Source organism: Podarcis erhardii (assembly GCF_964252035.2).
Source record: "Podarcis erhardii genome assembly, chromosome: 1".
NCBI lineage: Eukaryota > Metazoa > Chordata > Lepidosauria > Squamata > Lacertidae > Podarcis > Podarcis erhardii.
This window is the reverse complement of record NC_138497.1, coordinates 23,777,892-23,792,315: the sequence shown is the minus strand read 5'-3', so window position 1 is coordinate 23,792,315 and position 14,424 is coordinate 23,777,892. Positions and strand designations below refer to the sequence as shown.

The 14,424-nt window shown below is 42.4% G+C and overlaps 1 protein-coding gene across 3 annotated transcripts in view; it reads right to left on the bottom strand.

Moving 5' to 3' along the window:
• TTC7B (tetratricopeptide repeat domain 7B) overlaps positions 1-14,424 on the bottom strand; it is a 99,737-nt gene that overhangs the window by 61,747 nt on the left and 23,566 nt on the right. For all 3 annotated transcript variants that reach the window (XM_081859546.1, XM_081859547.1, XM_081859548.1), the window contains exon 6: positions 1,330-1,408. In XM_081859546.1, coding sequence (XP_081715672.1) covers positions 1,330-1,408 — 79 coding nt within the window. The remainder of the gene's footprint in view (positions 1-1,329; positions 1,409-14,424) is intronic.

Sequence of the window (14,424 nt, the reverse complement as noted above, 5' to 3'; positions counted from 1 at the left end):
TCCCCCAGAACGGCACACACAGAAGGAGGAGAGGGGAGATTGTCCCATCAGGCAAGCAGAAATGCTTCCACTGACGGAACGATCTCCCTAGTCAGGGGTTGGCAAACTAAGGTCCGTGGGCCAGATCCGGCCCAATTGTCCTCTGGATCCAGCCCATGAACGGTTCTGCAATCGCCGCTTGGATCGGTGCGATTGCCATTTCCCCCCCTCTTTTGGGGGGCACCATTTTTTGCAATTTCCCCCCTCCCTCCCTCCCTGCAGCAGTGTCTCCTTCCTCCCCCTCCCTCTTCCTGGCTTCTCCCCGCCCTGTGGAGGAAGGGGGCTGAGCTTTGATAAGAAGCCTCCCTGCCGGCCTCTCCCCATGGCCGCGCTGTGGGCTGGAGCTTGGCACGCCTGCTGGCCACACACCTGGAAAAGCTGGCCTGAAAAGGAGAGGCGCCGCCATCACCGCTGGCTCCCTACCGCAGGCAGAGCAGCGGAGGAGGTAGACCAGGGGAGAGAAGGGGGGAGAGAGAAGCCTCCTCCGCCATGTGTGCGCTCCCGCACGCGCAGTCTGGCCCCATCACTAGGTCTGGGGGACGGTGAACCAGCCCCCTCCAGAAAAAAGTTTGCTGACCCCTGTCCTTGGTGCTATGAAGAATTCCACCTAGTATGGGAATTGCAGGTGTGTGGGGAGTGTTACTGCATCCAGGTCCTGCTTGTGGACCTCCCATAGGCACCTGGTTGGCCAATGTAAGAACAGGATGCTGAACTACACGGGTCGTTGGCCTAACCTAGAAAGGTTTTTCATATGTTTTTATGTAACGTTCAATGCGCATGAAACGGTGGCTGTTGGGAGGGCCCAGAAAGTCAGGTGGTGAGAGTGAAGGAACGACATGGCTAGAAACATGAACAGAAGCACTTCACACTGCATGGTTATTTAATTTAACAAAATTTATGTACCGCCTGATTGTAAATGAAGCCTCTTAACAGTTTATAAATGCAGGTCCCACTTGTCAAAATTCTATTAAATAGTAAATGCTGGTCAAGGTTCTTCTCTGAATTGTTAACTTTTATTATAAGCTTGCATAGGCATGCATGTTAACCACCAATTGTAACATAATAATATTTTTATCTGCTGGTTACAGCAAGGGTCGTTGCACTGCAATACATCAAATATTACTACAGTGCATTCTTATGAAAAGTCCCACTTTTCAGAAAATGCTCCACTTTTCAATGTGTTCAATAGGGACTTACTCCCAAGCAGGAATGTATAAAACTGCTGACTATAATAATCACTAATTATCAATTTTTAATGATCTGTATTTAATTGTAGTTATGAAAACTTACCATGCGTAAATTTTGTGTAGTTCTCGTTTCAACAGCTCGTAGGATCTCTCTAAATCTACCGACTCCTCTTGTCAAATTCCTGTATGTATACACAGAATTCCACAGAAATAGTATTTCCAGCTAATACGTTAACATTTAATACATTATAAGGAAGCATCAGCCCCATCCCCCCCCAATGCCCACCCAGTTATTAAAGTTGATTTATCCACTTTTGTAAAGATCAAGTAACTTTTTACTCTGGATCACAAAAAATACTATTTCTTCAAATCCAAAACATAACATGTATGTTTCAGAGAAGGTAAAAAACACTAACACAAGAAAGGCCAAATGGTTTGTTGACATTTGAGCTTCACAGTCTGCACCCCAGATATGCCCAGATTGCAATTAATTTGTCACTGGACAGCAAAGCAATGTTTGTTATCTTCCTGCTGTTGCAGCTATTCTTCTAGAATAATCCAGAATATAAATCTGGGCTGAACAAAAATCCCTCCCATCCCTCAGAAATGTAAAGCAACCATAATGCTGAGATGTAAAAGTAAAGAACTGGATGGCATATCTTTAATATACACTTGTTCTGAAAACAACTTGACAACCAACTTTAATCTTCAACAGTACAGGATTTATAGGAGAGGTAGCAAGTTGAGCAGAAGGGTACCACAAAATTTAATTCACTATTCTTTCTTAAAATGAGAATGAACCTCTCGTCATTTTTTCTCTCATAAAAAATGCATTCCCATTATTGCTAAATAAATGGAAATAAATGAGGGACAGAATGAGCGCAAGAAGTGCATGTCTCAACCATATAAAAATAGCCTTTTCTCCAAGGTCAAATAAACCTGAGCAACAGTAACATGAAATTAAACAGCAGGATTGACAGCAGACTTGGACACTGGACTTTGCAGTAAAGCTGCAGTATGTAACTTCAAGTTCCGCTTGCCAGAATGTGAAGACTTCTGCAGTGCTCCGAACGATTCACAACAATCCATAAATGGAAGCTGTATATGACAGAATATCCTGTACCCACCCCTGCTAATTTACAAACCGTTTCCCCTTTCAAACAAAGCATTTCCCCCTTCTAACACACACAATCCCATATCAGTTTTAAAAAGGAAATTTAGTTCCTCCTTTATTGCAATGAATCATCATCCTAAATATTATATATTCATTATTATGGACTTCGTAGCAGACTCAACTCATCACCAGCACTAGAATCCAGAAGATGTCATCATATATCACCAAAATTATCCATGAAGTTCATATGGATGATTGTTCTATGTCTATTTTATGCCCTCCTGCTAACTGATGTCTACAATATTCCCAAATTAGGAAAATACTCATAGCTGCTTTTCCCTGCTTATGGAAAGTTCATAATACTTGCAACCATGTTCATATTCATTTACTTGAAAGTTAAACCCTACTTTGTTCCATACAACTTGCTTCCAAATAAATGTGCACGGAATTGCAGCCTTCAATTAACTAATCATGCTTAGTATCCTTGCATGTGTACAGAGCGCAAAAACTGGCTCCATGTTTTTGTGGGTCTTGAGGACTACATCACCATTTGCCCCACCCAGAGTTAGAAACTGAGATATGAAAGCTAGGAGCTAAATGACATCTCGAGCCTAGGTTAGGGAAGCTTTTAATGTTTGATGTATTACAGTATTTGGCCACCTCATGAGAAGAGAAGACTCCCTGGAAAAGACCCTGATGTTGGGAAAGATGGAGGGCACAAGGAGAAGGGGACGACAGAGGATGAGATGGTTGGACAGTGTTCTCGAAGCTACAAACATGAGCCTGACCAAACTGCGGGAGGCAGTGGAAGACAGGAGGGCCTGGCGTGCTCTGGTCCATGGGGTCACGAAGAGTCGGACATGACTAAACGACTAAACAAAAACAACATTACAGTATTTTAATATTTTTTTGGAAGCTGCCCAAAGTGGCTGGGGAAGCCCAGCCAGATGGGCGGGGTATAAATAATAAATTATTATTATTATTATATATATAACAACGGAATGTCTGGGCGTGCTTCTTTAACAACAAGAATACAAAGCTGAAAATGAATGAACTGCAACTAAAATCTTATGTTCATTTTTTACATGGTCTAGTCCTCATCGGAAGACTGCAAAAAACAAAGCCATGCTTCTTCTGCCTGCCCCCTTAATATTCTTAAGATGGTCTCTTCTCCAGTCTTCAGAGTAGCTGGAAGTGAGGAGGCAGAAAAAGGTCCTCCTTTCCTTCCACTCTGCAGTTTTAATCTGAAATATTAGGCGCAGTTCTGTGTGCCCAGAGCTCAGAAACTGCTCGCACTAATAAAATTCCCTGTCGCAAAACGCACCTAGAACAATAGGAGTTTTGAACGCTCGCCCCACCTTCCCCCTTCCTTTTACAGAAGCTGCAGCTTTTGTTGATTCTCCTCATCACCTCACTGGCATCAATAAGGAAGTGGATGCTAGATGCACACCCTCCATTCTTCTCCTCATTGGATAATAGAAGATCATCCTAGAAGCTCCTATATCAACATCACATTGTGCTCTTTTTAGCCCCACAGCAAGTTAAGCTCTGCTACCCCCAGGTACTTCTTCGTAAAAATGACCTAAAATGGCCTCTAGTAAAGCAGAGACTTCTGGGATATTTTCCCGCTTCTCAGCAGGATGTTCCAGAAGAGAACACAATTAATTCACTTACACTCCTTTTATCACTAGGCTTAAAAGGAGGAATATTTCCCCTTGGAAAACTGCCCAAGAGTTTTGGGGGCCAGTGGAAGGGATGCCTTATATATTAACATAAATAAAGATGTAACTTAACACTGCAATTTCTCTGAATTACACGAGAGAAGAAAAGCAGGAGAAAAAGAAAATGCTATTGACACAAATAGAAGATCTGAGAGACTAAATTGTGTTTCCTGGAGTTATCAAGAAACAAACTAATTATGCAAATTCCCTATGCTAATTCTCATGTTTGTGCAAAACATGAAAATTCAGACACTCTCACATTATAAAGATGGCTATCTTGATTACGCGAACCAGGCAGATATAAAAATGGTGCAGTTTCGTAATTCAGGGGAGGAAATGCAGACTTTTGCATCAGTTAATGGTCCAGCACACCAACTCCATTTGGCTGAGACAATTACACTCCAGCATAATAAATACTGATTTATATTGTGCCAGGGCACCTGTGACCCAGGCAGTGCACTGATGCAAGATTAAAATGCATCACAAGTTAGTTAATCAGCACTTTTGCCAGGATAAAAACAATAATTTTGCAGTGCAGTACACTTTGGCGTGGCGTCAGGGCTTACAATATTTTCTTCTGCAGTGTCTCTGAATTGCTTCATTAAACTTCCTAGTGCAGAGTAGCATAATATCTACAGATCATCAGACCAAAATACTTCCACACATAACAATAGCAATAAAACAGTGAAATTAACCTGCTAAGCATCTTCTCACCTACACTGTCTCTTGCTGTCTGTTCTAACTTCCTGTCTGAGCTTTTGGGCACTGTTTATGGAAAGGGAACAGAAAACCAAGGGGTTCAAAAGAACCGAAAACCGAAGCAGAAGTACGGAGATAGTAGTCGCCAAATCCAGTTTTACTAAACATTAGTCATTTCAGCCCAGACAATAGCTAAACGAGCAGTGTATGAGCAATATGGAAAATTCAATACTGCCATCTAAACAAAAGTGGTCTCTAATGTAAGCTGTCCCCCATTCTGAAGGTTAGTTTCTTATCTTAGATCCCAACTAATAATAATAATAATGGCTGTGTGTGTGTGTGTGTGTGTGTGTGTGCAATAGTTGCAAAATACGGGCTTATATATCTTCTTGAATGTTAAACAAAATAAAAATTAAAAAGCACCCAAACCAAAAGTGCAGCTTCTAGTTTTCTACTGTTCTTATAAAGGATCGATCCTAGCTCAGTAGCAGAGCTGTGCATGTCTCAGATTCAATCCCAGGTATCTCCAGGTAAAAAGGATAACATATTAGGTAGGCGAGCCATGACGCTAAGGGGCTGGTCAAAGGCAGCTTTCTATGTTCCTAATGGCTTGCAAAAAATCTTTCTTATTTCAGCTGGGACTCCCTACACGATCCATGCAAACACATATTGTTGTTGCTGGAATAGATCCTTGGATGAAGGGCAGAATAATAATAAATAATAATAATAATAATAATAATAATAATAATAATAATAATAGATGGTTCCAATGTTACCTCAGTGAGATGGGACTCAATATCACCTTCCTGTGTTACTCAGGTTACACAGGTTCCTAGTCACGTAGAAGGTATAGCTTCTTTCAGAGCCATAACTGGCCCATCTTCTCGGAGGAGCAACATTGGCAAAGACCTGGGGTTTCTGATATTGCCAGAGTGGTGCGGGAAGGAGACACCTTGTAGTACTATCCATGCTGCTGAGATAAAAGGCCCTATTTGGAAAGGGGCGCCATGGTACCAACTCTGCAGCTGCTTCTACCCTGACAACCAACAACTCCTGGCCACTCTCTCTCAAGCTGCTTTGGGATTGGACGGAGGGGGTTATATGCCAGTTTGGGGCGCATCTAGGCTCCATATCACTATGGGAGCATAGAGGGAACAAAAGGGTTTTGGTGATGAAGAACTAATGCAACTACTTTACTATGTAAGATGTACTATCAATTTTTGAAAAGGTTTAAATATGAATCAGCATGCCACAAAAGGGATTGTTCTGTGAGAGTACTTTATTCAAATGGACAGCCATAGTGGCTATTGAAACAGAGCTTATTGTTAAAAAATAATAATTCTGAAAACTAGTATACAGGAACAAACATTATCTAATTTAGAAGGGACTTCTGGAATCAAACATTTGGCTTCAGGACATCAATGTACTCTAAACTGCATCCCTATCCTGCGCTATCATCCCACACAGCCGGTATTTTTAGATATTTTGGATTTGAGGATTTTAGGAAGAGTAGACTTGACTTCATTTTAAATGTACCCTGGCAACAGAAATGGAGTGTAGCTATAATTGTATTCTAAAGAGTCACATCACACTGGCCTGGTTCGCCTGTCACATTAAACCACTGTTCGAAACAATGTTTTAATGTGAATAAGAAATATGCACGCTGTTCAAAAGTTCCTGTGACACTCGTTCCCGATTCCTGTTGCTGCCATGCCATGAGTGAAGCAAGCCAGAGTCTAAAACCAGGTTCACGATTTGTTTCTCCCAAACAACACACAAGCAGTTAGCAAAGAACAAACCTGGTTGCGACTCTTGTTTATTTTGGAAAACAAACCACAAGCCTGTTTGGATGGCATGACATACCAGTACAGTAGTACCTCAGGTTAAGTACTTAATTCGTTCCGGAGGTCCATACTTAACCTGAAACTGTTCTTAACCTGAAGCACCACTTTAGCAAATGGGGCCTCCTGCTGCCACCGCACCACCAGAACACAAATTCTGTTCTCATCCTGAAGCAAAGTTCTTAACCTGAAGCACTATTTCTGGGTTAGTGGAGTCTGTAACCTGAAGCGTATGTAACCCGAGGTACCACTGTATCTGGCTTGTTTCATTTGTAGCAAAGCAGGAACAGCAGGATAAGGGAGGAACACCATGGGAAATTTTGAGTAGTTTGCACCAGCGCACTGTTCATTCAAATTAAAACATAGGCTGTTTTAAACCATGGTTTAACATGGGCTGTTCTTCTCGTGATAATACAATTTCTGTTCCTTACACAAAGCTTGCAAAAAGCACAGTCACAAATGTACTACTGTAACAACTGGGACAAAGGTCATTTTAAGAGGTTTTTAGTACAGGAATTTTCAGGAAATCTGGTTCACCAGATAAACTCCCTGCTAATAGAGTTTCCATTTAAAAGGAAGCTGTGAATCAGTTCGCATGTTTTCATGCTCACTTACTGCCAGGCTCCACAACTTCTAATGAAAAGTGGCCCACTCTGCTTACGTAGGACCCTAGAAACAAGAATGCGAAAGTGGGAGTTTAAACTTTAAAGAAAGGATTTATAACCCCGTGAGTTTAGAAGTTCAGAAATGCCTCCAAGGTTACCATCTATACAAATGTACATCCTTCGCGATGAAGCAAAATTCAATATTGCACAGGGCTTCCTCTAAGGGGACTTATTAGCTGGATCCCACCCAAAGCCATCTAACAGTTTCACAAATATACAGCTTTTGTTTTCAAAATCACCAAAGGGTCCTGATATGCTCACCTTGCTTAGCACAACAAGCCCCTCAGCAAGGTGAGTGTCTATACTTTCTCCTGTATATGACAAGCCTCCACCCTCTCATGAGGGCGAGGCAGGCAGAGATCACCAGGAAGTCATTCTGACTCTGAAGGAACACCCAGGACTTCTAAAGCTCTGCTCTGAGCCTCCACTATTCCTCCAGGCTTGGAATCACAAGCAGGCCAGGGAGTTACCCCTGCCAGTTTGGTGGAGAGCAGTTTGGTGTAGTGGTTAAGAACAGTAGACTCATAATCTGGGGAAACGGGTTCGCGTCTCCACTCCTCCACATGCAGCTGCTGGGTGACCTTGGGCCAGTCACACTTCTTTGAAGTCTCTCAGCCCCACTGAGAGTGGGGTGTTTGTTGTGGGGGAGGAAGGGAAAGGAGAATGTTAGCCGCTTTGAGACTCCTTAAAGGGAGTGAAAGGCGGGATATCAAATCCAAACTCCTCCTCTTCTTCTTCTTCTTCTTCTTCTTCTTCTTCTTCTTCTTCTTCTTCTTCTGCCTCCAAAGCCGGGGAAAGGGATCGTGGCAACCAACAACACTCTAAATCTGGGGAAGTCCTGACCAGAGGGCATTTTTATACACCATTGAGATGGACTTGTAATCTGCCAATGGCTCAGTGGACATTGGAAAAGGAGCAGCTGCTCCTCGCAGCTAAATGGGTGGATCTGGATATACAGCACAGCATTATGTGGACTGCGCATGAACAGCCTGTCTTTTCGTTTTAAATGGAAAGAAAAGGGGGATGAAAAAGTCACAGTGCAATGCATACAGCATGCAAGGAATTATGAACTCCCGCAACATGCCTCTAATCCAGGAGGCTCCTTGACCTGAGAAAGTAACAACTGATCAACCTCTGTGCTGGACTGATATGGCAGAAAGTAGTATACAGTGGTACCTCGGGTTACAGATGCTTCAGGTTACAGACTCTGCTAACCCAGAAATAGTACCTCGGGTTAAGAACTTTGCTTCAGGATGAGAACAGAAATCGTGCTCTGGTGGCGCGGCGGCAGCGGGAGGCCCCATTAGCTAAAGTGGTACTTCAGGTTAAGAACAGTTTCAGGTTAAGAACGGACCTCTGGAACAAATTAAGTTCTTAACCCGAGGTACCACTGTACTCAGCAAAACATTACAGTGCGTGTTTGTGTTGGGTGCAGTGGTGGAACCTAAACCTTAGATTTGGTCAACAACTTCATTTTAAAGAACAACCACCACCTGCTTGTCCAGATGTCTGATTGTTCCACATACTTCACCTCACATAAAGATATCTACAAATGCTTCCCCATTTTTCCATCCTGCAAACTTCCTGAAAATTGTCTACAGTCACGCATACAAAAGGAATTGGCGTAGCAGGGTAATTCTCTCCTTGGATTGGACATTTGACCTTGTAACCTCATTAGTCCGGTTTGTCAATTCTGCCCTCGATTGCATGAAACACCCTTTCCACCCAGTCAATGGAAACATGCATTTGCCATCCATTTTATGTGTTTTTGTTTTAAAGAGAGGGAAATGGTGTGAACTAGCTAGATCTCCTCTTGAAAGGAAAACAAGCTGTTGTGTTTCCTTTCTAGGGCTGGTTTAGGATTTCTCTGCAATGGGGGCACATAACTGACAGAGAAGGGGCAGGGAACCTTCTTTTTCAGCCAAGGACCACATTTCCTTGTGAACAACCTTCACGGGAGGCGGGGGGGGCCACGTTTCAGCAGCGCGCAAGACCACAGGTAAAAATGGGCAGAGTATGGATGCCACTGTTCCCTTTCTAGAGCAGGCTACAGTCGAGACTCACAAAAGTCAGAGCTTTCTACACATAAACCATTTCTCCATCCTCCACCAGGCAAGCAAGAGGCATTATTCAAGGACACATTCAATCCCATTAAAAGCAGTGTCTCCTTTTCCATCTTTCAAATGCCTGTAAACTCTCTCTCTCTCTTCATAAATTTACCCTTGTCTAAAATAGTTTAATTCTACAGCCTAGCCCTATGCACCGACCACATTGTCTCATATCACAGAGATTGAGTTCCTTGAGAAGTAATTTTGTCCCCCCAGAATCACTTGAGCCTAAGTCCTTTTGGAGAGCCTCTTTGAAAAGCAGGGTGATGGCAGCTCTGATGCCTTTGTAAGCTAAAGTGAGACCCTGAGAAGACTTCGGCACCTCAAACAAAGCAGTGCCTTTCAAACTTGGAAGCTTCTAAGTTGGAAAAGCAGCAGCAATGGCACATAGAAGATGCAAGTGGGCAATCAGAGCAATGGGCTGAGAGCCACTTCTAGCCTTAATCTGTATTAATTACAAAAGAGTCAGAAAGCTTTCACCAAAATTACAAAGATTTACCACCTTGCCATTTACAAACAAAAAACAAAAACAAAAAACAGCCTGCAACCTCTTATTGGCAACTGATTAGCTGGAAAAAGGAAACAAGATTGCTCTATGTAGTACTGTCATGGACTTGCCACTTTATTACAGGCTATATGGTGGAGCATTAACATTTAAATTAAAAATACTTAAATTGGTGTTTAGGGCATTTTACAAACTTCAATAAATATATATAAGCACTCAAAATGCAATTCCACAGTGAAAACCACAATGAATACAGAACAGAGAAAAGTGAGTACAGGAAGAAATGATGAGCTGAATTGGAATTAACGAGTCCCCTAAAAACACTAGGAAAATGGAAGTGCCTTCGGACATTTTTCAAAAGGTTAGAATGAAGGAGCAAGTTCAAGAGTGCCAAGACAGGTCTGGTACAGGGTCCATGCCATCCGCAGCTCTAACAGCTTGCAAACTGGGAACCAGCCATAGTACACTTGTTCCTTTTCCTTTCCTCCTCCCGTCTCTGGAGTAATATCCTCCCTCCCTCTCCAGCATTAAACATTGCTTCACAGTGGCTCGGTTCATGCTTAGCCAAACCATGGCTTAACATGAACGTGTAACTGTGTGGGTTCCTGAAGAAGTGATAGTGATTGCTACACTCATCCCCTGGTGCTGGTGCTGATGTGCTGCCAGGGGCTAAGCCAAGGTTTCGTTAGCAGGCCATCCAAACCGAGCTCATGGTTTGACTCCTCCTTGAAACCATGGCTGCCACATGCAAACCATGTCGCTTCATGTGTACCAACATAAATTCTGGTTAACGCAAACCAGGATTCCCCATAAATCATGGACTGAAACAAGTTCAAAATAAGCTTGCAAACCAAGGTTGTAAAGGATCACAGTTTGAGATAACCATAATTTTCAACAGTAAAATGACAGGGAATGTTGGGAAACAAAGAGAGAGAGGTGTCACTTGTGATGATAGAAGTGCCAATCACCCTGTGAAATCTTTAGAGGGAGGAACAGCAATCTGTTCACCATGTACCGTATTTTTCGCCCTATAGGACACATTTTCCCCTCCAAAAATGAAGGGGAAATGTGTGTGCGTCCTATGGGGAGAATGCAGGCTTTCGCTGAAGCCTGGAGAGCAAGGGGGGTCGGTGCGCCCCAACCCCTCTCGCTCTCCAGGCTTTGCGCAGCTCTCCACAAGCCGTGGGAGCCCGCACTGGGCTTCCACAGCTTGCGGAGAGTTGCCTGCATGCTGAAGCCTGGGCGCGCTGAGCGAGCTGGGCTTACGGAGAGTTGCCTGTTCTGGGGGCTGGGGTCGGGGGAAGCTCGGGCTTCCCCCGCCCCAGCCCCGCGCCTGGGAGGGAAATAATTTTTCCCCCTTTATTCCCCCCCCCAAAAAAAAACTAGGTGCTCCTTATGGGACGGTGCGTCCTATATGGCAAAAAATAAGGTAACTAGAGCTATAGTCTACCATCTACCCTTACTGTAGGAGCTGCCACATAGCTAGCAGTCTCAAGACGGAGGCTATTGGTTTGCAACCATTCTACTTGAAATAAAACAGAAGATCTGGCTTTTTAAATAACACTATTGCTATTGCTTAAAGCATATCTTGTTCCTTCACAGCCTTTAGAGAGAACCCCAAATTAAGTCCATAGTGTCAGCCAATAAAAGACTTTTGCAATCCTACTGACCCTGCACAACAGCAATTTAACAAATTTGCAGGTTCAAACTATTAACCACACAAAAATGTGGAAGTCATTCAAACACTGAGCATAAACTTGGTTAAAAAAGTTAGAAATTAATGAAATGAAATTCTGTTGTTGTTCACTTGACTTTATAGCACAAATGCTTCATTCTGCATTTAAAAAATACAGTGTGGAATTTCATTGTGAAACATCTAGGCTTTATAGTATAGAAATTTCTCATTGGTATTCCATTCCAAAATCAGCTTCAGACAACACTGAGAATGCATGACATGGTACAAGCAGCTTTAGGAGATGCAAAACAATATCCCTAACAGGTTATCTTCCCTGAATGTCTAAGGAGATGTTCTATTCCCTTTGATTCAGACGTATTTTTCTGTTCACTGCAGTTCTAATGAAAGCGTTATCCATAAAGGCAAGGGAAACAACTGATTTACTACCCCTGTTAATAAACCAGACTAAAAGTTGCAGGGAGTCAGTCCAGGTATATAAAGTCATACCCAAGGATATAAAGCAAAGGGTGATGCGATCAGAGCAATGAGAAAGAATGATGATCGTTGCAGAAAGAGATTCCAAGTTAATTAAAAGAGAAAGGCAAGGAAGGAGGTAAATGCCAGTGAAGAGTAGTTTACAAAAGAAAAAACAACCAATTAATACATGCTGGGCTATGCCTGAATGCTGAAGTTGTTGATAAATTGTCACTCATGTGAATGTGACTGCAAAGAGTAGCTTTGCACACTTGGTCATCAGCATGGTGATAAATGAGGCCGAATTCAGTATAGAGAGATAGGCATGATATTCTTTTGGCCTCACATACATTACCTCTACATGGAAGGATCCCTGTAGGGCTCAACAGAGCTCCCATTTCCTCTCTCACCGGTAAATGAATAAGAAGCAAACTAGGAAATGGAAGGTTGTGGGTGACTCTCATTTGCCCAATCCAGGCTTCCCTTTCTAGGGGGTGGATATTATGACGAGCAGAGGTGCAAGGCGCATATAGACTTCTCGTTTTCTGGATTGGTATATTACTCCCATGTGTATCCAGCAGGAAGGAGACAAACAGGGTTCTACTGAGTCCTGTGGAAATCCAAAACTATGACATCCCTTCTTTTAAACTCTAAAACAGACCTAGCTCTGACTTGGTGCCAGGCACTGGGTCTTCAGATGACTAACTAGATATTCCATTTGAGGAGCAGATGGGGTATTCTAGAACCAGTGCTGAGGATCACCTTGATAGGTCTTCTTCTGGAAGACCAGCTGAAAACCCCTTGGAACTGTCAGAGGGAGACGTTGGGCCACCCAGTTGTCCACAGGAATGCCGAAAGGCCAGGGCTAGACCCAAGAACATCAACACAGTACAAACATATGGACCAAGATTTGTCACTCCACTTGTGAGGAAACAATCCTTGGGTCGGTATGGGTATGGTCTAGGAGGCCACAGTATATAAGGTCTCACTCTTGAGTTTGCCAGTTGCCGGAAACAACATAGGCCTCTAGTTCCTTTTTCTCCATTCTAGTTACCTGCCTTACTGGGATATTCAACCTGTGATATATCAATGTGACACTGACCTCTTGACTGTTTCCTGATCTTGCTGCTGGATCACATTGTGGACTTACAACTGATTCTCCGTGCCAGACCTTGAACCCTGCTCTCTTGGGAAAGTGCTTTGATAAAAGGCTTTTACCACTTTGGACTGAAGGTTGGAGCAAGACTCCCTGGGCAAAGTGACAACTGGGCAAAGTGACAACTGGATAAGCAACCAGAAAAAGTTGCTTATAATGAATAACTCTAGTTACAGATAGGTAGCCGTGTTGGTCTGCCATGGTCAAAACAAAATAAAAAAATTCCTTCCAGTAGCACCTTAAAGACCAACTGAGTTAGTTCTAGGTATGAGCTTTCGTGTGCATGCACACTTCTTCAGAATGAATAACTCTGTTCATAGTTGAACAGAATTCAACATAGTTGAACTGTTCATAGTTGAACAGTTATTCAGAATGAATAACTCTGTTCATAGTTGAAACAAAATAAATTAAATTAAATTAAATTAAATTAAATTAAATTAAATTAAATTAAATTAAATTAAATTAAAAAATTAAAAAATTAAAAAATCCTTCCAGTAGCACCTTAGAGATCAACTAAGTTAGTTATTGGTATGAGCTTTTGTGTGCATGCACACTTCTTCAGATACCATAGTCTTTAATGTAATTTTAATATTCAGAATACTGTTATGAAAGAGAGACTGCATCTGCATATTGGCACCAACCCATAGTTTCATATGATGTGCATGAGCAGGAATGAGTCACCACAATCCTTGAACTCACATGATCCCCTCTTCCCATGCAGTCAGGAGAGGGAGTCTGGAGCTTTCCCTTCTGCTGTGATTAATCCTAACTATGTTTAGTTTAAACAAGCCAGCTTCAGTAACTATAGTATGACAATGACAGGATGAGAGGGACAAAGCACACAAGCCTGAGGCTCACTATGGCTCATTCCCGCTTGAGCATGTCATACTAAACTATGGTATAGCATGACATGCGACCGCAGCCAGTGAATACAATACCGTTCTTTTTTTCATTTTTCTCTTCTTTTGGGGAGAAGAAATTAATGACAACTTGAAGTGTACAAATTATATACGGTTATAAAACGGGGTCAGACTTCGAGAAGATAATTGATTTTCCATGTCTCTTCTAAATGCTCCTACTTGCTGTTTCAGTTTACCTAAAAGGTAATGGATCTTCAAAGTTTCATTAGTGTCTCTAACAGCAGGTTAACATTTCTGTTTAAAAGAAAACCTTCACAGAAACAGCTAATAATGGAACCAATTAAATGGGTCACTTGGTCCACCTTAAGATAAATTATTCT